We start from the raw sequence: 26,199 nt of genomic DNA on the forward strand, positions 1-26,199 counted from the left end.
AAAGCATAGCTAATCAGAGCAACTTCTTTCCAAATCCACAATACCCTCTGTGTCCTCTTGATCAAATCAGTTTCCCTTATTGACCTGCAGTGTGCTCATTTGTTAAATAAGAGATGTCAACTAAATCATCCCATAGACCCCTTTGAGTAATGAATTCTCCGAGTTTCAGTCACCAGTACTATGTAATTACAGTCTTTCCTTTCCACACATCTGCAAAAGAGGGGATCACGGTAAATTATCATCTTTCCAGTGACATAGTCATTCCACTGGTTTCCCTGATAAATCTTGGTCACTAGTTGCTGGTTTGGCTGACACATTATACTAAAATGTCATGACGTAATTTCACCTTAGGAAAGTTAGCTTTCTGTGCTTCATTTGAAATGTGGGAATAAAAAGAGTACCTACTTTGGAGGTCCTTGTGCCATTACATAAGATACTCCATATAAGTGGTTAGGACAGTTCCAGCACAAGATACATGTACAATCAAAATGAGATAGTATCATTGACCTGACAAGTTTTGAGTTTTTTCCTAAATTTTTCTTAAGCTTAGCACAGATTGTGAGAAGACTGTCACCGAAAGAGAGTTTGACTCAGAGGCTTATTTCTTTTTTTTTTTTTTGTCTTTTTGCCATTTCTTGGGCCACTCCTGCAGCATATGGAGGTTCCCAGGCTAGGGGTCGAATTGGAGCTGTAGCCACCCGCCTACTCCAGAGCCACAGCAATGCAGAATCCAAGCTTCATCTGTGATCTACACCACAGCTCACAGCAATGCCAGATCCTTAACCCACTGAGCAAGGCCAGGGATCGAACCCGCAACCTCATGGCTCCCAGTCGGATTCGTTAACTGCTGAGCCACGACGGGAACTCCTCAGAGACCTATTTCTTGATGAGACCTATTTCTCTTTGTGGAATCACATCCTACACAATCTAAAGAATGCTATGTGCTTCCATTAAACCTCAAGTAACTAAAAAGACTGAAGCCTAGATTCTTCAGCCTTTTTATATTCTTGAGCCTAGATTTGATTTCATTGGGGCACACACAAGCCAAATTCACATCATAGCTACAAACAAAAAATAAAACAAACTCAAATTAATGTACTCATTTTTTGCAAAAGGATAGAGTATTTTATTAACACTTTTTTTGCAGCAACAAAATGATAGTCCTCATCTTTTCATTCAATACAACAAAAGCTATGATCACATTACATCACTTCGAGATGCAAAGCGAAAGATATTTTTATTATCTTAAGGTCAAAAATGGCTTGCATTTTTAAAACAAACTTTATGTTTCATATTTGTAGTAGCAAGGGCCTCCAGTCACTAGCACAATACAATGAACGGATCAAATATCCAGAATAGGCAAACACACCAATAATATTTTAAGTTGAATGGGGAAATGCATTATTGTCATTTTAGAACATTATAAAGAGGTCTGATGTTAACTTTTTTAAAAGAAAAAAATTCATTCCAACCACCCAAACAGCTACCACAAGCAAAATGAAGATAATATACAGACAGGAAATTTTATGCATTGCACTTATTGCTCGGTACACAAATGTTGCAATTCCTGTTGAGATTTATTAAGAAATGACAAGCAAAATGCCTCTGCCCCATCTAAAATTCTAGGACTCTATGAAAGTAGAAATTGCAGTTCCCTAACCCAACATTAGGTGTATGCTGTTTTTGGTTTTTTGTGAAGATTGTTTATTATGTACCTGTGTATGGATATGTATAAGATATACAGATATATATATAGATAGATAGATATAGATATAATTTTAATATAATTTATTGTCCTATGTATTTAAGACAATTATTTTAATGGGACTTTAAGTAAGTCATAAAATCATCTACTTACAATATCTCTATTAAATTTATCTTTTCATATTACATATAGCTCTGTGGCACAAGTTTCATATAGTATTTAATTATTAAGGAAGAAAGGTATCTATATCATTTCTATTTCTTTTGTTGTTAATATTGCATTTTAAGGGCTCTATCTTCATCGTAGGTTTCTTATTAGATTCTTTGTGGTGTATGCATCTTTTTTTTTCCTAATGCATGTTACAACCAGTACAAAGTTGTAATAAAAATACATTGAAGTCTATTTATTTTTTGCAAAAAAGTTATGTTATATGCTACATGAAAAGTCAGATTTTATTGAAATGTGAAGTGTTTTATACTGTCAGGTAAATGAATGGAAGAACATGAAGCATACCCCTCACTTTACAAGTTCTTTGTCACGGATAAGTGTTTGTGCCCAAGCATTTCATAGAAAACACTGTAAGATATTTCTCTTGAGAACCAACAAAATATTCTACATTATGTAATAACAATAATTATTTAGTACTCCTTGCTAGTTGCTAGCCCACAGCATTCTTCTCTGCATGAGAGATATCCCAACTCCATGATTTATAGTCAATAAGTGTTGCCAACACCTGATGCAGCCAAAATGACTTTACTTTTTTTAAACAGGATTTCTGCAGGTATCTTGCAATACAGTGTAACAAATATATAAGTGCATTTTGCATGATCAAGGAGCTTTGGCTTCCTAACCTTTGTGCAATGGGATGTGCCAACTGTTTTAGTTGTGCTTTTTTTAAATGGTAATGAGTTTTAGCTCATAGGAATCCAATGAGTAACTACTTACTTCTACAATTTTGACCAGTCAACCTTTAAATCACAAATGCAAGAATGGATAACCTGAATGGAAATGATGGAATTTCACAAGTTCTACAGATTGCACTTGAAGGTAAATTCATGAGTTTGTTTTGATTTCATTTTTACAGCAAGACTTGCCTGGTTGATATGTTTACATGTTTACAGCACATTTTTTTTTAAATTTTTGTGCAATCACAATTTAATCACAAACACTAAAAATAAATCCAGCAGTTAGCTTCGTTATGAATAATCATTTCGGTCCTTGTAAGTATATGAGTCTTGTGCTTCTTCTTGTACAAATTCCTCTTTCTTTTCCCAACCATTGGGCCAACCTCCATTGGCCTGTGTTGTGGCACCATAAGATTTGGTGGTACCATAATTTATATAATTTTGAGTAATGTCCCCTGTTTCCTCATCAAGCTCATCTTCGTGGATAAATCCACATTTTTCTTCACTTGTTTCCTCAGGGTCTGCCCAGGGTTGTTTCTCTCCTGAGGCGAATATTGCATAAAATATAACTCCACCATAGTGGACTAGGGCAGCAATCAGGAAGACATACTGCCACTCTTCACGTGACTGCAGTGACAAAAAAGTGGCACTGTGAGAACAAACCCTCCACATCTGAAAAGCCTAACATATTATTTGAATGTTCCATCAAGCTTTTATTAAAATGCTATCTTCAGGGGAAACCCTAATTACATAAAGCAAATACTGTGATAGAAATGTTCTAGAAGGCTACGACTTTCATTATTTAAACACTTTTAGCCTAAAATTCTGAAATAAACTTCAAATATATCTATGGTCTGCTAATTTTTAAAACATGTATAATCTCTCTTTTAATTGCCATTGAGTGTCTTATGTTTTCCGTCCCACTTCTTTTGTTTACTTTCCTTGAGTAAACCATAGTTTAGAAGCTCTACATATAAAGGCAAATAGCTGATAACAATATTCTGCCATCAATTACTGAGGTTTACAAATAAAGCTCAGAAGACTATCGCTTGCCTCAATGAGCTAGGTGTGCTGTTTCGGCGCACCAAAGATATCAGAACTATTAAAAGGTTTTGAAAAGCATAATACTTCTTGGTTGGGAAAGAGGGAACTCTCAGAGTTCTTAGAAAGAGATTCTCTCCTAAGCCTCCTTTATTTCTCATACTCAGAGGTGCGGTGTCTGTCCCACAAAGAGAATGCCAATGAAAACATATTAATGTCTTTCCCAACCACGAGAAGGGGTTTTCTACAAATAAGCATTTCTTTTGCTCCATCTTACCTTATTCTTTGTCATTGCACCAACAATAATAGGGCAAACCATTCCTGACAATGTGCCAACACCATTGGAAATGCCCATTAAGATACTGGCATATCTTGGAGCAATATCCAAGTGATTAACATTGAAACCTGAAAATACACACACACAATTTGACTCAGAGAGCCCCAAACCTCTAAAAAGGAGGTGAAGATAGAACATCCTCTATCACAGTGACTGCCCTCCTTAGGTACTAGTTCACAGCACATGCTTAATAACCACTTTTTGATTATTTAGCTCAAGACATAATAAGAATGGAAGCAGGCATGATTTCGTATCCAATACTTAAGATGCAATATTCACTCCACAGTGAGGAGGAGATGTTTGTTTAAAAAAAAAAAAGAGGAAGGAGGAAAGGTAAGCAGGGGGAAAGTGGGCCATGAGTAGTAACAAATCCAAATAAAGGTTTCTAAATGTTTTATCATTTTTATTTTATAGTAGAAACATGTTAAGTAAACTTTCTCAATAGTCAACATGTTAAAGAGGAAAGCAGAAGATTTGATTTTTATCACTGGCAAAAATCAGAATAAGTACATTTTTTTTTTAAAAAAAGTATCTTACCAGAAATAGCAAATCCGCTGAATCCTACAGCAAGTACCAAGAACGAGATGGCTACCCCTCTAGTATGAGAATAACCAACAACTAGAAGCAGTGTTGCTTCCATGCCAAAACCTTCAGAAATGAATACATGAAAACACTTCAGAAATGTATGTAGATCTTTCCCATGAGTCAAAACTGTTAAAAAACACTCACACTTATTTGATCTAGCAAACTACTTTGGGGAATCTAGCTCAAACATGTTTACAGTAATAATTTATGCACAAAGATTACTGAAGACTTCCTTGTGTTTTAATAAAAACATCAAAAACAACCCTAGGTTTCAATGGTGGGAAGAGTAAAATTAGTTATGAAATCATTAAAAACTGGGAGTTATGAAAATTTGAAGATGGGAGAATGATTATGAATGAACAGAAAGGGTACAAATTTAACAGCATATTTGTTACTCATAGAAAAAGTAACTCAATTATGTCATAAAAGAACTCTGAACTAAAAACATGTTCTTATATCACTTACGTACTTACCCCCACAATTCATGATCTTTCTTACTGTCGTAGTTGAAAGAATTTGCTTGCTTCTTAGAAAATCTGCAATCTGACCTCCAATAGGCACAATGATCGTCATTACCAAGTGTGGCACGGCAGACAACATGCCAACCTGATGAAAAACAAAACAGGGAGAAATATTCGTGACCATAAGTAATGTGGGTAATTTAATGGCCTAATAAGCTCTTTTGGACAAGAGAAGGAAACAATACTGTCTCCAAATGACCACTTACTCATTCCCAGAATAACCAATAACCTCCACAGAATAAATGAGGAAAGTTAAGTAAATTTACTTTGATTCCTTTTTTTCTTCTAGGAGATAATACTTTCTTCTGTAATGAGTCAGTAAATTTTAAGTTTCATGAACAAACAATCCTGACACTTATAGAGTGATTCACATTTATATGTCCATTTTATAGTCTTATATATGTTTGCAAAAATTCATCATTAGTTGAGAGAGGGGGAAAAAAAGGAGACAGAATCAAAGAGAAGTGAAATAACATCAGACAAATTTTGAAGAGACTAATTTAAAATTCATCTTTAATGCATAATAAGGCTAAAATCTTAAATGCATTTTAATTATGTATCTTTTATGAGTTTTATATTTAGTTTCTATAGATTGAAAGCCCAGCCCAGAAAATGCAGATTAATTCTCAATTTTAGGAATTTTCCATGTCAAAAATCAATATTTTGTCACATTATCATACTGTTGTATATAGTTTCTACACTTTTTTCGTACTAAGTGGTCCAATCCAAAACCTGCCAGAGTCAATTCAACACACCTTTTTCTGATCAATAATTATGGTGGCAGAAATTATGAATAAAATGCATTTTAATTGTGTATTAACACATATATGGACTTTGTTAATACTGCATAGATAAACACATAGACAAGATTTTTACTAACTATACTTTGAAGTACAATTCCTAGCAAATGGTACGTACTAGATAAATGTTTATTACCTGTGTAAATATGTCTTTGCAGACTAGAGTATTGAAAGTTTGAGAAGAGACTCTTTTATTTTACAGTGCTGTATACTGTGCTGTCACGACCATGGACTTGAGGTCTTTATTGATTATTGAGATATTAAATGACTCTAAAATAGCTTAAATACCCAAGAAATTTAATTCTATTTTTCCCTCCTAATGAAAACTTTTCATATTATTTTCATTGCATTAACAAAGAAAGTGTGACTTAGAAGAGTTATGTCATCAAAAGGGGTTGATGATAAATGTATATATAGTATATATAAACTATATCTTAGTTATATACATAAAACTATACCTTAGTTATATATATAAAACTATGTCATAATATCATATATATAAAACTATGTCATATATATCATATATATATATATAAACTAAGACATTGCATTTGTGGTTTTGTCTGTGGGATAATCAGTTTAAGGTTGGTAAGAACCATCTTCCATGTAAATATTTTAGTTCACTTAAATTTTGCTGCACTTCTGAAAGATGGTATTATACCATTATTTACAGATAAAAAAACTGAGGACAGCAGTTATTCAAAAACAGGCACAAGTTTACATATCAACAGTATTTTATAGAGCTTGGACTGGGGACTATGTCAGCCTGGTCCCAAAGCCCATGGTTTATCTTCTTCATCACCTCCTTTTCTCATTTTTCACATTAAGTCAGTAATTTTTTTTAAACCAGTATAATCAAGATTTTCAGGCCAATCTGTGTGTATAGAATTGATCCAAAATTTTAGGTAAAAATATAGTAAGTGAATCAAATCAGCATATCTGGTTATTATATTTAGTTTTTGCAAAATACCATTGCTTTGACTCAAGCATTTTTCAATTAATTGGAGCTACAGGGCCTGAATGACCACACAGTTTCATTAACATCAGTTGGCTCCTTTACTCTCTCCCCATGGGACCTGACTTTATTAATAGCCTCTCAGTGTCACATTTGTCCTAGATTATGAAAATGGACTCACACCTCCAGCAGCCTTTGTTGAGAAGTATAACACCTCTCAGAGCTCCCAAAGGCTACCCTGAAATGTTTGATCAGCTCCAGAGAGAAGAGCCCTGTCTAAAGCAGCCATTCTTCTCAGGAATGGAGGAAACAGTTTCCTTAGAAACAAGGATTACAAAAGAGCTCTTAGAATAGCTACTCCTAAACTCAGGTTTTCTTCAGTTCCAGGCCCCAGATAGTCTTTCAAGTAGAGACATAATATGAATAGCGAGCCCAGCTGGATTTATGTAATACATGAAGAGAAATGGCAAGTCCATGGCTAGTGCAGACAAATGTATTCAGGACTCAGAAAAGGGCTTGGCACAGAGAAGGCATTCAACAAATGCTTGCCAAAAGCTTAAATGAATTACGGTTTACTTGAATTTGAATAGCATAGTAAAGGAAACTGAAACATAAATGAAAGGATATAGGCTTAAACGTGATTCTGTCATCTATTACCAGCTTGGCCTTAGGCAATTTAAATACCTTCCCTAGTTTCTGTTTCTCCATCATTTCAATAGAAATGATGATAGTCATCCAGCTGGTCAACCAAACAAGGTTGTTCATGAATATGAAAGGACCTTATAAACTTCAAACCCTTATATAAATATAAAGTAGTATTTTTATGTTAATTTTATCCTTATAGAAAACCTCAAAATGATTATATTTTCATAGCTACAAATAAGTGTAGCATTGTACATGCTGTGCTATAAGTGGTGATGTATTGTTTTTGTCGACACACCGAGCTGTGAACTCTTGAGGAGAAGAACCATGTTTTTATTTCTGAATCTAACACATAAAGCATTCCATACCATGAACAACAAATGCTTGCTAAATTAATAAATTGGATTGACAACCTAAAAGGACGTTTTCAGATATTCTTGCTCTCTTCAAATCTTTTAGCCAGATAGATTTCTGAGAGCACTGAAGAAGAGTTAGATTGATAATTATATAGATACAATTCCATTTTAATCAAATACCATTTTATTCACTGTTGTATTATCTCTGACCTGAAACTTAAAGGGAGTTATGTTTCTTTTAAGGGAAAAGGCTACTTTGCTGCCCACCCCAACCAAGATGTAAGCTCCATGAGGGCAGAGATTAGGTCTTTCTTTCTTTTTTTTTTTTTTTTTTTTTCCTATAGAGCAATTTCTAGCAGGCATTTGAAGACAGTAAGCACTCAAACACCTTACTTAATCTTTGTTTCCGAGAAGTTATTTGTTGAATGAATAAATAACTCACAAAATTTAGAAGAAAAAACCCTGTCTTGGCAAAGCAGCTTAATAGTCACTTAAATACAAAAATAACTCTTCAATTAAAGAAGTATAATTTTTACATACCTTGCTGATTTCAAATCCAAAGACTTCCTCAAAATATGCTGGTTGACTAATAAGCAATAAGTAAAAAGTCCAGCTTCTGCAGAAGTTTGCAACAATGATTGCATAGACCGGCATAGATGTAAAAAACTTCCTCCATGGTGTCTTGAATTTCTGAAATCCCAAAAAAGAGAGCCATTTTGTCCATTTAAAATATGTTCTAACTTAAATGGGAATAACAGATACTTTGTATTTTCAAGATGTGTGTATGTTGGAGCATGAGTAGGAGGCAGGGCATAGTGAATTGTGAACTGCAACAGTCCAATTTAACTTTAGCTGCATGATTCCATAATTGTTGGCAGAGGAAAAAAAAAAGATATTAGTCTCTCCTTCTGAGAAACTGTATCAGTTTTAGAAATATACAAGATTCTATATTTATAGAAAAGTAATTCTAAAAGCGAAGATCCCAGTTCAAGATTGTTTTGTTTTGGCAGTGGCAGATCAAAAATAAAATTTTTAGGAGTTCCCATCGTGGCGCAGTGGTTAACGAATCCGACTAGGAACCATGAGGTTGCGGGTTCGGTCCCTGCCCCTGCTCAGCGGGTTAAGGATCCGGCATTGCCGTGAGCTGTGATGTAGGTTGCAGACGCGGCTCGGATCCCGCGTTGCTGTGGCTCTGGCGTAGGCCAGTGGCTACAGCTCCGATTGGACCCCTAGCCTGGGAACCTCCATATGCCGCAGGAGCGGCCCAAAGAAATAGCAAAAAGACAAAAAAAAAAAAAAATAAATAAATAAAATAAAATAAAATAAAAATTTTAGGGCCCACCCAGGGATGCCAAAAACAAAACAAAACAAAAAAATTAAAATTTTTAGACCTTAAAATATCTCTCATAATTCCAAACACTTTCTGAATCCTTGATTTTGAGTAAGAAATACTGTTTGGTGAAGAAACAATAGCCTGATACAACGTTGTTTAATGCTAGCTTGTGATTCTTCACCTGGTCAAATTAGCAAAAGAAGTGGCAAATATTTTTCATACAGATTTAGTAATTATTCCTGGAGGTAGACCTTCATAACTGTTACCATTGATTGTGAACCTAATGAAACATTTTACAGATGACTTTAAAGCAACGCAATAGGAAAACGGATTGGGGTGATCATGAGGAACAAGTCAAAAAACAAGAATCTGTTCTAATAATATATAGTGAGTACTGTGACTTTAAATAAAAGTTTCTAGTGACAGCATCACTGATAGATTCAAAAGTGCAAGTTTAATTTTTTCTGATATGTTCTGGAAAATTGCCACCAGATAAACATACCTATTTCAAATATAATTAAAAAAAAAAGCCCAATATTCTTCCTGCTGCATATTGAACCTGATCACAATAAAAAGTCCAAAATAACTAAAGTGCAAGGGCTATTCCTACTTGATCTTGTTTTTCAATTTACTTGAAGCTACAGAAAAATATAAAGGCATCAACAAGAAGAAAAATACTGTGTTTAGAAAAAGAATACATTATAGGAAGTGGGGAATTTGAGCTTATCTATTGTTTTATCAACCAACAAATTATTCTTTTTTTGGGTCATTTCCAGAAAGTGGTTTTCACTTACACTGAATTTTTTTATTGTTTTAAAAAATTTGTGCTTGACTTTAACATACAATCTCTCAAGAACTGGTAAATAAATAGTATATTAAACTAATGAAGACATGGACTGATCAGATTATTTTTACTGGAAATTAAAGCTAAGTACTTAATTCACCATATATCACCCTATATTTAGATTTTGTTCAGAGCAACTGGAGTCGGTGGGCACCAGACCTTACTGCCAACATCCACCTCACCCCCATTTATCACTGCTTATTTCTTTGGTAGCTACCGTTAGAAATTATCAGTCCATTTGCAGAAGGAAAATAGAAAGTTCTAATGCCAGTCTATTTAGCTACATGAACAGCTATAATGTAAGATTTTTTTCTAAGTACTAGTTTAACTTCTGAATGATACCCAGTATGGTATTTTTCTTATTCATTAAAGGCCAAGATAACCTCAATGACATGGGTGATCGACTTTTTACCTAGGATGAAATGTCAAAGACAGGTCTCCCTAACAAATGAAGTAAAGAATCAGAGCTGGAATAAAATACAATTAAAGTTGGAAAAGAAGCCTCTAAAAGACAGAGGAGAAAAATAATGCAAAAGGGGCATTGGTCCTCATCCAGCACATAGTAACTTCTAAATCTTAACATAAGAAAATTGAGTTACTGATTAGATGCTAAATTACTGAACCTGTCTAAATATATTACTTGTGCCTAACAGTTTTGTTTTATATTTCACAGTATCAGATGGCTATTCTTTAATTACTACTTATGACATATTAAAATATTTGCATTATTGATATAGAATTGCATTTCTCTCTTCATAAGCAAGTCCTGCCGAAGAAACTAAATCATAATCAGAAAAAGACTTCACACCATTGCCTTTATAATACTTGCTCTTCACATAATAATCCTAAAAATGGTAACATTTTTACCAATAAAAGAATTATATTGTATTATATAAGATTATTTTTCAGGTTAGCTACCTATGGTTGGCATGATAATGCTTTAGAATTTACTAAATCACATAGAAATATACATGTATAAAACTTAGATTCAGAATATTCAATAAACAGGAGTTCCCTTGTCGTACAGCAGGCTAAAGATCTGGGCATTGCCACTGCAGTAGACTGGGTCACTGCTGTGGCATGGGTTTGATCCCTGACCCGGGAACTTCCACATGCCTTTAGACACAGCTAAAAAGAAAAGGAATATTTAATAAACAAACAATAGCCCTTTTCATAACTATTTTAAGTGATTTGACACTTCCCATAATCTAAATTTTAAAATATTGGTTGAATTTGTTTCAATTATAAGCCATATTGAACTGCTTTTAAAACCTTGCTGAGGTTTACAATCATAGCTATAATCCAGGTAAAATTTAAAGATGCTTAAGAAAAGAAAAAAAAGAATTCATAGATGGAAGAAATAGCAGTCATTTATAAGTCAGGGAATATGCATGGTGTAAAGAAAATAATCATGATCGAGACCGGATTAGGTTTTGTTGAATAGGGAATCATAAAATAATCTGGTTGAAGGGAGGTGAGATGAGGAACAAGAATAAGGAATATACACCATAATAAAGTTCTTACTTCCATTGCACCTAAAAGATTTGCACTCTCTCCAATGCTTTCTTCTATGTACCTACGTTCTTCATCTGTAATAGTAGGATGCTTTGCAGGACTCTCGTAAGACACCAAAAGCCAAAACATGTACCAGATCATTCCAAAGCTTCCTGAAAGCAAGAGTTCAAAAGGAAGAAGTCAAGGAAAGCCATCATAAATACTTCCAGTTAACAGTCACTTGCTGGAATAAAACTATAGTAATCTTGTGACATAATATAGAATGCAAATTTGAGCTAATGTTACTTCAGATGAATCTAGCCATCTTTACTTGTCTTTTGTTACTAAACTTTAAGCATCCTGAATTCTGGTCCTGTAGTTTTATCTCTTTGTCACTATATTTTTTTGGGCACGGTCCCAGGCCAGGGATTGAATCTGATCCACAGCTGTGACTTACATCATAGCTGTGGCAACACCAGATCTGTAACCCACTGCACCAGCCAGCCAGGGATCGAAACCATGCCTCAGTAGCAACCTGAGCCGCTCAGAGACAATGCCGGATCCTTAACACACTGTGCCACGGTGGGAACTACTCATTGTCACTAGTAAATAATGTTGATGCACATGAAACTCACAATAAATAATTATTGAATGGGATAGTTGTGGAACATGTCCATATATCCAACATTTACTAAGTAGTGTTACTGTTCCAGGCCCTCAGCTGAGTGAGAGAAATATGATGTACAAGACAAAATTCCTGTCTTCAAAGAAATTTGCTAGGGGTGAATCCTTTTATTTCTGTCTGTCTTAAATACATGAAAATGGTTGCAGTTCTAGGGAAAATAAATGTTTGTGTTCCCTCTCTTGTTAGCACTTCTGGATCTAATAAATAGATTATTAAATAAAACCCAGAAGATTATTTTAGCCTGAACGGCTTTTGTACAGGAAAGATGGTCTTCTGTAATTAATGTGGTAACATTTAACACTTTATGTGACTGTACACAACAGCACATACTATTGATCATTGTGTGGGTAGATCAAAGTTATGAACTCCAGTATAATAAACTATTTGCAAGTTTATTCCTTATCCTTTTATTTAGCACTCTCACCATTAAAATATGCCCTTGTTGTGCAATATAATTCTGAAGGCTTAATAATAGAAAGAATTTCACAGAATTCATTCTGGTTTCCCAGCAACTGGCCATTTCATTTTTGCCTCATACTCTTCTATTTTCCTCCTGGGTAACAATCTAAAATGCCCCTGATCTCTATAGTACTGTTTTGATTTTTTGTTTTTCTGTTTGCTTATTCAGTTTCTAAGAAGTGTTCCTTAATACTATAACTTCTGATGTGCTGTGCCTTTTTTGTCACTGAACATGACAGCCAACACAATTTTGGGCCAGATGGTATGTGAAAATTTGGTATAGTGTAGTGGTTGTGGAATATGCCAGAATCATTCTCTCCCAGAATCATATCCTCGCTATGTCTCTCACTAGTTACTTCTTCTAATCATTAACTGAATCCCTGAAATTCTCTACTACAAAATGAGATAATTCTGTTTTTATAAGATTATTGCAAACAGCATTTGCGAATCCAAAACCTATTCTGGCTTTTGAGCTAAGATCATAAAGTACATTAATAACATTCTGCAAATATAAGAATGTGCTTTGACGAGAATATTTCAAAAATGAGAATGGGAGTTCCCGTCGTGGCACAGTGGAAATGAATCCGACTAGGAACCATGAGGTTGCAGGTTCGATCCCTGGCCTCGCTCAGTGGGTTAAGGATCCAGCGTTGCTGTGAGCTGTGGTGTAGGTTACAGACGTGGCTTGGATCTGGCATTGCTGTGGCTGTGGCATAGGCCAGTGACTACAGTTCCATTTCGACCCCTAGCCTGGGAAACTCCATGTTCCAAGGGTGCGGCCCTAAAAGGACAAAAGACAAAAAAAAAAAACAAACCAAAAAATAAGAATGGATCATAGCAAATTTGGAAGCAGCCAGAGACTGTTCTGCTCTGCCACATAACTCTTTCAGATACTCCTAATCTTTCAGATACTCCTGCCCATGTCCAAAAATGGTATTAATCAGTGACAACATCAGTTGGAATCCAGATCTCTTAGATTTCTTCTTTCTTCTTTATTTAAAAAAAAAAAAAGTGTCTTAGAGATGGTAGTGTACTTTCAAGTAGCAAACTTCCAGCTTCTGGTTAGAAAGTGAACAGAAAGGGAGTTTGGACTTTGGATTTCTTGTCATTTTTATTTCCACTTGTGGGATTAATCTTGAATTCTGAGGAATTGTGGACTAAAATGTGCTGCTGCTGATGCTGCTGCTGCTGCATTAACGCTAATATCACCTTTCAGCCCTAATATCATCTTTCACTTTTCTACTCCTATTCAGTTTTGAGGAGGCAGGATCAGGAAGATGACCAAGAAAGAAGTAGCCAAAAAAGAGACGTGGCCACCCAGCTTCTTCTTCCTAATCAGCTTTCCATCAAGAAGTAATTTATTTTTATAATCAAGGACAACTTATACCATACATTACAAAGTTTCCATCAGCAATGTGGTTGCTTTTTAAAATAATAAATAACAAGGAAAATCACAGAGATAGGAACATTTTCCTTGATCTTCTGAGAATATAAGAAAAGGATTCTTAATTTAAAAAACAGTGAGTAAACACAGAAATATGTTCACTGATTTATCAAATTGTTTTAGTTTATGCACATTTCTTTCAACTCTATTATACAGAAATGCAACATACCATACACATAGAACACTGAAGACCAGCCTGTATACTGTACAAGAATGCCAGCTAAAGGCATTGCAATCACAGCTCCAGCATAGGAACCTAAAGTAGCAGAGAAAATGGGAGAAAGCTAAGTGAAATCAATAGCAATTCTTGACTTCTTCTCATGTTCCTTGGTTGGCTCACACAAACACACGTGTACACTTGCTTTTATGTGTGTTCACACCCATGCACATCCAAACACATATGTCTACAGACTTAGCCATGAGTCTAAGACTACACAAGTTAATATAACCTACTTACCCAAGGGAGAAATATAAAAACAATACTATAAGAAAAAAAATTGAAAAGACTATAATAAAAATCATTCATGAATATATCTGAAAACCCAGGTGAAATGAATAAACTCCTAGAAAAATACAAAATGCAGGAAGAAATAGAGGATTTGAGGAGGTCAATAATAAGTACGGAAATTGAAATGGTGGGTCAAAAACCTTTCCTCATGTACACATACAGACACTCCATGAATGGTTTCACAGGTGAGCTTTACCAACTTCTAAGTTGTTCCTAAGCTTTTACCCACCATAACTGTATCTGCATGTAACACTCACCACAAAAGGAGGTGGTTGCCAATCGACTCCTCTCTAGTGGAGGAGCCCATTTGCTCCATATCCCATGACATGCTGGGTAGGTGACACCCTGTGATGGGGGAAGATATGTATCATCATTTAGGATCCAGGATCATTGGAAAATAAGCCCATTCTCTTCTCTGATACTGTTTCCTTGAGTGGGTGCAAGATATCAGGGAAAGTTGCTACTCATAGGTCTTTCTTTGCTGACTCTCTGAAATTCTATTTAAAAACTTTCAGCCCAGACCAGGTAATCCATGTCCTCTTTTTAGTCACATGTTTAAATTCTCCTCACCCTTCAAGTCTTCCTTCTACCTCAATTTCCTTCTGATTAAGGCTTAAAAAAAGACTCTAAGAGTTCCCATCGTGGCTCAGTGGAAATGAATCTGACTAGCATCCATGAGGACTCAGGTTCGATCCCTGGTCTTGCTCAGTGGGTTAAGGAGCTGTGGCGTGGTTTGCAGAAGCAGCTCAGATTTGGTGTTGCTGTGGCTGTGGTGTAGGCTGGCAGCTGAAGCTCAGTTCCAACCCCTGGCCTGGGAACTCCCATATGCCATGGGTGTAGCCCTAAAAAAAAGAAAAAGACAAAATATCTGCTTGCCTAACTTTTTCCAATTTTATTTAGCACACTTAGACACAACCTAGTAAAATATATTTACTTGTAGATCAAGACAATCTTCTGATTCTTATTAGCATGCCAACCTTAAGATGATGTCATCCTCCAGTTCCATACCTCAACAAGTCCCTGCAGTATCCTAACAAAGATGACACACCCATAATGGACTCTGGCTGCTGATGGGATTAGCATATTCAGGGTAGAGGTAAGAAGTATGGCAGCTCCAAAAACCCTGGAAAAAAAAGGGGGGGAGTGAATAGATCTATAATTCTCAGATCAAGTTAGTTACAAGCAATTCTAAGGTAGAATGTTTTTTTCTAAAAGAATAAAATAGGTTCCAGCCTCGATTGGCTAGTCATTGCAGATAGATACTTGGACAATTTTTATTTTGTTTGTTTGTCTGTCTGTCTTTGTCTTTTTAGGGCAGCACCCATGGCAAATGGAGGTATTCAGGCTAGGGTCTAATCGGAGCTGTATCCACCGGCCTATGCCAGAGCCAGAGCATCAACACGGGATCTGAGCCTCATCTGCGACCTACACCACAGCTCAGGGCAACCAGATCCTTAACCCACTGAGCAAGGCCAGGGATCGAACCCGCAACCTCATGGTTCCTAGTCAGATTCGTTAACCACTAAGCCATGATGGGAACTCCCAACATTTGGACAATTTTGAATTGCTACCTTATTTGAAGCATAAGAAATAAAAGAAGGATCTGGTTATAACTTACTTTTATTCACTTTCTTCATAAATCTAAAATCAAATTTCAAATACTAAATGAATCATTCTAAATGTTTTTGGTCTACATCTCAGTCTATAATGTAAGTTGCTTAAGATCAAGCTTGTTTTTCAGATACACTATCAGATCCCTAAAGCATAGCACAGTGCCTAATACCTAGTAGATACTCACTGAAGAGCTGTTAAAAAATAATAAATGCCCAAAGGGAGTTATGCCTCACATGATACAACTATTTGCAACTTCCCTAGAGGTTGCGTATACCTAAAAATGTTATGAATGGAATCATATTTAAATGCCCTAAGAAATCTCATGATCAGATCCCACAGGACATATTTTTATTATAGAAATGATAGATACTTTATAAACATTAGGTTTATATATATTTTACAAATTATATATGTTACATTTGTTTTTCTTTTGGTGTCGGTGGGTGCATGGGCAGGGTGGCAGATTCTGTCTGAGGCACACCTCTAGCTGCATACATATACACAACAATTTAAGAAAGAGTTGCAGGAAATATGATGCTAACATCTTTATCCATCTGTAAGTAAAAATTCCATTCCACTTTTTTTCTTTTTACAGCCACACCTGCAGCAAATGGCATTTCCTGTGCTAGGGGTCGAATTGGAGCTACAGCTGTCATCCCTACATCATAGCCACAGGAACACTGGATCTAAGATGCATCTGTGATCTATGTGACAGCCTGCAGTCACGCCAGATCCTTAACCCACTGAGCAAGGCCAGGGATCGAACCTGCATCCTCACAGAGACAATGTTGTGTTCTTAACCTGCCGAGCCACAAGAGGAACTCCCCATTTCACCATTATAAAAAAAATTTCATAATGTTAATACTGAGCAAGAAAAATATCCCCTCAACTGGATAGCTTTAGAAGGATTTTCAGGAGTTTCCTTGTAGTGTAGTGGGTTAAGGATCTTCCACTGTCACTGCAGTGGTTCAGGTCACTACTGTGACACAGATTCAGTCCTCAGCCCAGCAACTTCCACATGCTGCAGGCACAGCCAAAAAATAATATATTTTCTCTTGCAGAGAGTTTTATGGATACGCCATCTCCAATAGGCTAAGATAAGTTTGGTGCAAGTTTTCTCAAGTCAAACATTGAGTTTTGAATTCAGTCAAGATTGGTTCTGTTAAAATTTGAGAAATGACTTTATGAATGGCTGAGGTGGACCAGCTCTTTTTCTATGAATCATAGGCTGTGTCAAATATTTTGTTTACGTGATGCAGCCTTATATCTGCCTGTCCTAAATGGTTTCTCTTCAGAGGTAAAGAGTCACTTAGGGGGTGAATGTTCCAGTCCATTCTTCCTCTGTGCTATTTGCAGAATAGGTATCTTTGGGCTTGAGTCAAAGAATAACTTATTTCCTAAAGGTGTGGCATAAAATAGAAACTTTCCAGAAATGATTACTAATCTAATATAGAAATGATTACTCCCATTAAAATGCCACACACCCAGTGATATCAAACACCCACCAGATAGGGATTTATTTTTCAGAAAATAAAAACCAAAATCCCATAATCTTTATACTAATAAATAATAAATATCCAAAATTATTAAAATTGATGTAAAATGTAAAAATCATGCTTGATGACTTTCATGTTGAAAGAACTTTCATCTCTCTTAGCAGTGAAATCCACGTGCTTGTGTGCAAACCCCAGAACCCTTTGGAGGTTTCCTTTGGTGTTGAGAGGAACTAGAAGGGAATGTATAGGGCATGTTTCCTGAATCTAGGGGTGAATGGTACCTGCTTCTCAAAGGCCAGTGAGGTGAGTATATCTTTCTCCTCTTCTGGGAGTCTGAATGTTGTACCTGTGCAACAGGGAGGATGCGAGTAGAAAGGGCACACAGCACAGGAGCTTGGGGACATATGGATAGGCTATCTGGGTACTGAAAAACTGGTGTTGCACAGTCCCCTTCTGCAAATCCATTCCTCTTTGTTTATGATTCTCGATAATAATGAAGTTGAGACTGCTTAAGACATCAAGGATAAAGAGAGCCAGAGCTACATAATGCTACAGGATTTTTGAAAGTGTTTCAAAGATTTATGCATCCACCCCATTCAGCCTGTTGGAAGAATTCCTTCAAACGGTTGTCCATGAACCAGCTGCATTAGCATTCCCTGGAGTGCTTATTAAAAATGCAGTGTTCTCACTCCAGACTTCCCAAACAAGAATGTGCTAGGAGTGAAGCCTAGAAATCTGTGTTAATCAGCAGTACAGGTGATAATTTTGCATCCTAAGATTTAAAAAAAAAAAACCCAACATTGTAAGTTTTTCATCCAGGTTTATCTAATATGAATGTCTTCTTTTCTAATAATTATTTTGAAGAAATGGTACATGAAGTTTATTTTCTATGAATATAGCTTTTAATCATTAGTTTCTTTCTCCTTATTGGAAGCAGTTCTAGATAAGATGGAGAGAGATGAATTTTATCCACTCTTTAGTTGAAAATAGATACTTGATATTTCGGGATGGATAAGTTTTGGTTGTGGGATATAGTCCTGTGCACTGTATGATGTTAACAGCACCCCTGACCTTTATGCACTAGATGTTAGTAGCATATGCCTCCATGTTGTGATAACCAAAAATGTCTCCAGCAATTGCAAAATGACCTTTGGGGGACAAAATCACCTGTCAGTAGAGCTAAATCAATTATGAAATCTTTGTTACTCAACTCACACCACAGTCAGAGCTAAATTTAAGTCTGAGTGCTTATTCAACTTGTCAGAACCATGCTAACACTTCACATGCCGTAAAATCCACACTCACGTAACAACTCAGTGATGTAGGCATGATTAATATACCCTTTCTATAGATGAAGAAACTAGGCCTGAGATAAGTTAAATCACTTGCCCAAATTTTTAACCAGTTCCAAGCAGAGGAGCCCTGGTTAACATCTAGTCTGTCTGATTCCAAAACGAGTGGGTTTTGTCACTGGGATTTACATCTGATTAAGCACATAATGTGTGCTTAGTAATGTATTCAGGATTCTAACTATAAATTTAAATAATCATCTTCACAAAGTTACTTGACATCATACTACTATTCCTGAGAGAAAATGTTAATAGATCACTTTCAATGTTTACTTTCCACTCTTACCCTGAATAATGTTTCCAATTATGTAATCTGTGACATTTCTAAATGCTTCCTACTTCTAAATTTCTTAATTTGTTTAATCATCCTTTCTCATTATTAGTGGCCATTGCATCAAAAAATGATTGACTTTTTTCTAACTGTTTAAGATTATAATCCATCAAACTTCTCAGAATCTAGCTTTCTGTTTTTTTTCTGAACCTGCAGCATACAGAAGTTCCCTGGCCAGGGATCGAACCTGCCACAAGAGTGACCCCAGCTACTGCAGTGACAACACTGGATCCTTACCTCACTGTCCCACTGTGCCACAAGAGAACTCCTAGAATCTAGTCATTTTTTATTTTACGAAAATGTTATCCAAATCATTATCCAAGTAATTAAAATTCTGATTATTAAAATTATTGGCCAATATGGGAAGTCTTTACACTTTTTCTTGCTATATAACACACAGCCAAAGTTTAATCAGCCACTTCATTCAACATTCATTTATGCATTCACACTCCAAACCTTTGTGCAATTATATTCAGGGAACTGTGTTGAGGGGGAGAAGGGAGCTAAAATTTACACAGCACCTACTATACTTTCTCCACCTACTTTAATTCATTTAATCCTCACCACAACTCTCCAAGTTACATTTCCCTTTCATTTTACAAATCAGAGAATAGAGACAGACTGTGAAAGAAAAAAACAAGCAGTGGAGCTGACATTTGAATCTAGAGCTCACTGACGTGGAAATCTGTAAATCTGTACACTTTTATATATAGGATGGAACTAAGCGTTAGAAAAAGACAAGGCTGCCCTTGGTATAGTTGAAGAGAAAGAGACAAGTAGCCAAAAGGCCACATATGCCAAAGGCTGTATCAAGAGTACAAATGGAAAGCAAGGAGGGAAAAGTCCTTTCCAGCTGGGGTGACCAGGAAATGAGTCCTTCGGGGGAAACTTTTAAGTTGGGCTTTGCAAGATTAATATGAAAAAGAATGGAGAAATTCCAAGGAGGAAATGGATCAGCAAAACACAAAAAAAAAAAAAAAAAAAAAAAAAAAAAAGAGGAGAGGACCTTATACATCAGAAAGTCAGGCAGTATTGAAAATGGTTAGGCAGAGTGGTAATGATGAGTCAGACAATCAGGCATGAGACGGTGAGGATTTGAGGAAATGTATATAGGACAAGGAGGGGAATTAGATGCATCCATAATTCTATGATGTCTTGGAGATGGTGGAGTTTAGGGGGATCAATTTTGCCCCCTAAGTCAAAGAACTATGAAGCTTACTGAAATTGAGGAGAGAGGAAACTATGAAGTCAAGGAGACAGAAAGTGACCAGGATTCATGTAAGTCTGGACAAAATAAAGGCTTACTGAAAAAAGGGGCCAAAGTCACTAAATGCAGAGGGGAAAAAAAGATGACAAATATTGTACAGAAATTTTTCTAAGACTCTAGCTTTGTTGCCTAATAACTATGTGACAGGAAACCTACTTGACCTCTCTAGGCTTTTGATTCCTTGTCTATAAAAAGAGCAATGCTATATAATGGTGAGAGCATGGTTACCAGGGCCAGAGAGCTGAGGTTCAAAGTCCAGTTCTGTCATGTATTACTTGAGTGACCTTGAACGGTTTATTTTACCATCTACGCTTCATTCCTCTTCTGTAAAAGGGAGATAGTAACAGAACTTATGAGTTACTACAAATCAAGCACCCAGGTGAATGCCTGGCATCTCCTAAGCATTTAAGGGGTATTGGGAGTTGTTCAATGATTATATTAATCTCTTATATTTCGTAGGATTGCTGTGAGGCTACATGAAATAATACACTCAACAGGCTTAGTCTGGTGCCTGACATATAAAAATAAATCCATAAATGTGAGTCAGTCAAGTAGAAATAATAGCCAATGGTGCTACACTAATGTGTGTCAGTCATTGTTTTAGAGTCTCAGTTTAAACTAATAACAACTATGTTAGAGGCCACTATGGCCATTTTTATTTTGCTAATAAAATAACCGAGTCCCAGTGAGTTAAATAAGTTGCTAAGGTTGCATAGACATTAAATAGAGAGCTATGGTTTACAATGACTCAATCTGGTCATAGATCCTAGATACTTAACCATTAAGCTCTATTGTACTTTAATAGCTTTAGATCTAATGCTAATACTAACAGTGCCAGCAGCAGTAGATAGAAGAACAAAAACTCTGAAAGACCAAAGCATTACTGAAAGAAGGATGGTCTTAGCAGTGGGAAGCAAAAGCAAAATTCTACTCTCCTATTGTTGGGTTTGTTTGTTTATTTATTTAGTATAGTTGCTTACAATATTCTATTTATTTTCAGTGTACAACACAGTGATTTAAATTTCCGTAGATTACACTCTATACAAAGTTATTACAAAATATTGCCTATATTCCCTGTGCTGTACCTTATAATAAATTGTCACTTATTGACTTTATACTTAGTGGTTTGCTTTGAAGTAAGTAATTAAGTGGAGAGGCTCATTTAGGGAGAGTTTTGTCTTTTTTTGAGCAAAGTCTCTGAGCCTCAAAAAAGAAAGTGGAAGAAGTAGTAAAACAGAGTATGGAAAAGAAGCTCAGAAAATAGTGTGGTTTAGCACAGTGATTTCTAAACTTCCTTATGCATGATCCTCACATTAGGAAGCTTGTTCAAATACATGGTAATAGGGACGAAAGTTTCTGATTCCATAGGTGTGTGTGGGGCCTAAGAATTTGCATTTCTAACAAATTCTCTGGCAATGCTTATGCTGCTTTTCCTGATATGAGGATCATTGGTCTAGCAATACTATGCTAGATATTCCTGCTGGATATCAGGACAGGAGACAGATCTAGGCCAAGGAGCAGGCCCCAAAAGAGCAGAGTTTGTCATAGCTGAAATAAGGTCCTTACCTTTAATAATAGAGGGAGCTGCAGGGGTGGAATGGAAACACTTGCTGAAAGGGACGATGCCCTTTACAAAATACAAACAATAATTAGGTAACTCAATTAATCAAGACCCAAAGTGAAGTTCTCTGACCTGGCTCTGGTTGCCCTCACTGACCAAACTGACCAAGCAGCTGCCATTTTTTCTTGGGGACATATAAACAACATGGCAGGAGTTCCCATCATCATGCAGTGAAAACAAATCCAACTAGGAACCAAGAGGTTGTGGGTTCAGTCCCTGGCCTCACTCAGTGTGTTAAGGATCTGGCATTGCTGAGAGCTATGGTGTAGGTCACAAATGCAGATCAGATCTGGTGTTACTATTGTTGTGGTGTAGGCTAGCATCTATAGCTCTGATTGGACACCTAGCCTGGGAACCTCCATATGCCATGGGTATGGCCCTAAAAAGCTAAATAAACAAACAAACAAAAAAAACCCAAAAAACCCAGAATGACATAATGTTAAGAATATGCATTCTGCGGTTAACACTGTGTGAATTTAATTTCCAACTCAAATTTCTTACTAGGTCTGACCTTGCGTAAGTTGTTACAACTTGAATTTTTTAAGCTTTATTTTCTCCATCTCTAAAATGGAGATGTCTTCATACATCAAGGGATTAAATGAATTAATTATGAAAGGGACAGTATCAAGTTAATAATAAGTGGTTTATAACATCAGCTATGATGATATAGACATTTCCTGACATTCAACTGAGTTTTTAGAGAATCGTTATTCCTTGCCCTTTTTCTTCCAGAATGTTTCTGTTCTGATTAAATAATGCTATTTCTGTGACCATGAATTCAAAGTTTTTCCATATCATTCTGAAATTGTAGCAGCTAAACATGCATGGAATTCTAGCTTCCATTCTGAGAGCATAGAGAACTGGTTGAAATGCATCAGCCTCTGGATCTGTGCCTCAATAGTCTTATCTAAAATATCTGGGAGAATGGGAGAAAATCTTTGCAAACAATATAACAGGCAAAAGACAAATCTCCAAAATATACAAACAACTCACACAGCTCAACAGCAAAAACAAACAGCTCAACTGAAAAATGGGCAGAGACCTAAACAGACATTTCTCCAAAGAAGATGTATGGATGGCCAATAGGCACATGAAAAAGTGCTCAACACCATGAATTATTAGAGAAATGCAAATCAAAACAACAATGAGATATCACCTCACACTGGTCAGAAAGGTTATCACTAACAAGTCAACAAAAAACAAATGCTGGAGAGGGTGTGGAGAAAAGGGAACCCTCCTTCACTGTTGATGGGAAAGTAAATTCCTGCAACCACTATGGAAAACAGTATGGAGGTACCTCAGAAAACTAAATCTAGAACTACCATATGATCCAGCAATCCTATTCCTAGGCATATATCTGGAAAAACCATTCATTCAAAAATATACACTGGTATAGCCACTATGGAGAACAGTTTGGAGATACCTTAGAAATCTATACATAGAACTTCCATATGACACCACAATCCTACTCTTGGGCATATATCCAGACAAAACTTTCCTTAAAAGAGACACATGCACCCGCATGTTCATTGCAGCACTATTCACAATAGCCAGGACATGGAAACAACCCAAATGTCTATCAACAGATGATTGGATTCGGAAGATGTGGTATACATACACAATGGAATACTACTCAGCCATAAAAAAGAATGACATAATGCCATTTGCAGCAACATGGATGGAACTAGAGAATCTCATACTGAGTTAAATGACCCAGAAAGACAAAGACCAATACCATATGGTATCACTTATAACTGGAATCTAATATCCAGCACAAATGAACATCTCCTCAGAAAAGAAAATCATGGACTTGGAGAAAAGACTTGTGGTTGCCTGATGGGAGGGGGAGGGAGTGGGAGGGATCGGGAGCTTGGGCTTATCAGACACAACTTAGAATAGATTTACAAGGAGATCCTGCTGAGTAGCATTGAGAACTTTGTCTAGATACTCATGTTGCAACAGAACAAAGGGTGGGGGAAAAAATGTAATTGTAATGTATACATGTAAGGATAACTTGATCCCCTTGCTATACAGTGGGAAAATAAAAACAACAACAACAACAACAAAAATATATACATGTACCTTCATGTTCATCTCAGCACTATTCACAATAGCCAGACATGGAAACTACCAAAATGTTCATTGACAGATGAATGGATTAAGAAGATATATACAATAGAATACTACTCAGCCATATATGCAATGGAATACTACTCAGCCATAAAAAAGAACAAAATAATGCCTTTTGCAGCAACATGGATGGAACTTGAGACTCTCATACTTAGTGAATAAGTCAGAAAGAGAAAGACAAATGCCATATGATATCACTTATTTGTGGAATCTAAAATATGGCACAAATGATCCCATCTGCAAAACAGAAACAGATCACAGCCAAGGAGAGAAGACTTGTGGTTACTGGGGGTTAAGGAGGGAGTGAGATGGACTGGGAATTTAGGGTTGGTAGATGCAAACTGTTACATTTGGAATGGGTGGGCAATGGCTTCCAGGAACTATGTATGATTGGGTCACTTTGCTGTACAACAGAAATTGAAGAAACATCAAAAATCAAATATACTTTAATAAAAAAAAATATATATAAAATAAAATATATGACAGGAAACAGACAAAACTTAGAGCCTTCTCCAAGTCAATTATATCTGTCTTGGTATGCCCCTATGCTTGCCTGAAATACCTACCCATTGTGCTACGCACATATTTTTTCAAGTTATTTGTCTCTCTCAGATATTCCTCAAGCACTATACATCACTTTTATGAGACTTAATCCAAGACATCATGTGGTCCTTCATATCCTGCATCATTTGTGTCTTTTGAAGAAGACAGTCTAGGTCTTTCATTTCTTCAAACTCCTTAATAGTGGCAGGACACTTTTCCTGTGGCATGCTCTTAAGAAATGATCACCAGGTACTTTTGCACAGATCTTAAGTAGAGAGAAATGCTATCTCCCCTTCCAGAAATACATGTAGGTGTTAACAAGTCTTTCTTCTCTGAACCTTTTTTATCCTAATGTCTTTTAAAATCAATTGACCATGTATTTGTTCTTGAGTTTTTGATGGGGCACAAACTTCTGCTCTGGGTAGACTAACAATCTTAGGAAGACAAGTTACTCTTATAGAAAAACTGTAAAATGGTAGCTATGGACTACAGAATTATTTTATTTTATTTTGTCTTTTTTGCCATTTCTTGGGCCGCTCCCGCGGCATATGGAGGTTTCCAGGCTAGGGGTCTAATCGGAGCTGAGCTGCCAGCCTACGCCAGAGCCACAGCAACATGGGATCCGAGCCACGTCTGTGACCCACACCACAGCTCATGGCAACGCTGGCTTGTTAAGCCACTGAGCAAGGGCAGGGATCGAACCCTCAACCTCATGGTTCCTAGTCGGATTCGTTAACCACTGCGCCACGACGGGAACTCCGGACTACAGAATTTAGAGTGTTCCTATGGATAAATCTTTGCTTGAAACAGTTGCTGAGTTCAAGAACATAGCCCAGTCTGGCCTCATCCTTAAAACTTCCAAACCACACTGTGGAATCTCCTGAAACCAACTGCCATTACACATTCTGTTCAGCAGAACATCATCAGCTTCTGAAACCACTCTCTTTGAAGCTCTGCTTTAAATTTAAATTAGGTGGTAATGCTTCAGAGGTTATATATTTCCCTCTTAAAAGATCTCTCCATTTATCAATATTTAATGTATTTGTGTATGTTGCATTATGGTTAACAGTCATCATTTTTGTTTGGCTTGATGTTACAAAATCAAACACATAAACATGAGAATTGAATACATTTTTGATACCTCAACAGAAGGAAATAGATTTTATACTAAGAAACACTTAGTATTCATGTGAGTTTTATTTCCCATAGCACTAATCTCTACCTTGACAAACAA

General features: G+C 36.3%; 1 protein-coding gene across 2 annotated transcripts in view; it reads right to left on the bottom strand.

The window, feature by feature from the left end:
• Positions 1 to 1,102: 1,102 nt before the first annotated feature.
• SLC17A6 (solute carrier family 17 member 6) overlaps positions 1,103 to 26,199 on the bottom strand; it is a 39,523-nt gene continuing 14,426 nt past the window's right edge. For both annotated transcript variants that reach the window (XM_003122911.6, XM_085010092.1), the window contains 9 exons: positions 15,623 to 15,737; positions 14,872 to 14,959; positions 14,276 to 14,362; positions 11,549 to 11,691; positions 8,388 to 8,537; positions 5,047 to 5,179; positions 4,526 to 4,636; positions 3,929 to 4,056; positions 1,103 to 3,237 (listed from right to left, as the gene is read on the bottom strand). In XM_003122911.6, the coding sequence (XP_003122959.1) occupies positions 2,902 to 3,237; positions 3,929 to 4,056; positions 4,526 to 4,636; positions 5,047 to 5,179; positions 8,388 to 8,537; positions 11,549 to 11,691; positions 14,276 to 14,362; positions 14,872 to 14,959; positions 15,623 to 15,737 (1,291 nt within the window). In that variant the 3' untranslated portion in view covers positions 1,103 to 2,901. The remainder of the gene's footprint in view (positions 3,238 to 3,928; positions 4,057 to 4,525; positions 4,637 to 5,046; positions 5,180 to 8,387; positions 8,538 to 11,548; positions 11,692 to 14,275; positions 14,363 to 14,871; positions 14,960 to 15,622; positions 15,738 to 26,199) is intronic.

This window comes from Sus scrofa, chromosome 2, assembly GCF_054392235.1.
Source record: "Sus scrofa isolate SSC_HxYL_T2T_F1_AM1 chromosome 2, Sscrofa_HxYL_maternal_Yorkshire_Landrace_v2.0, whole genome shotgun sequence".
Taxonomy (NCBI): Eukaryota; Metazoa; Chordata; class Mammalia; order Artiodactyla; family Suidae; genus Sus; species Sus scrofa.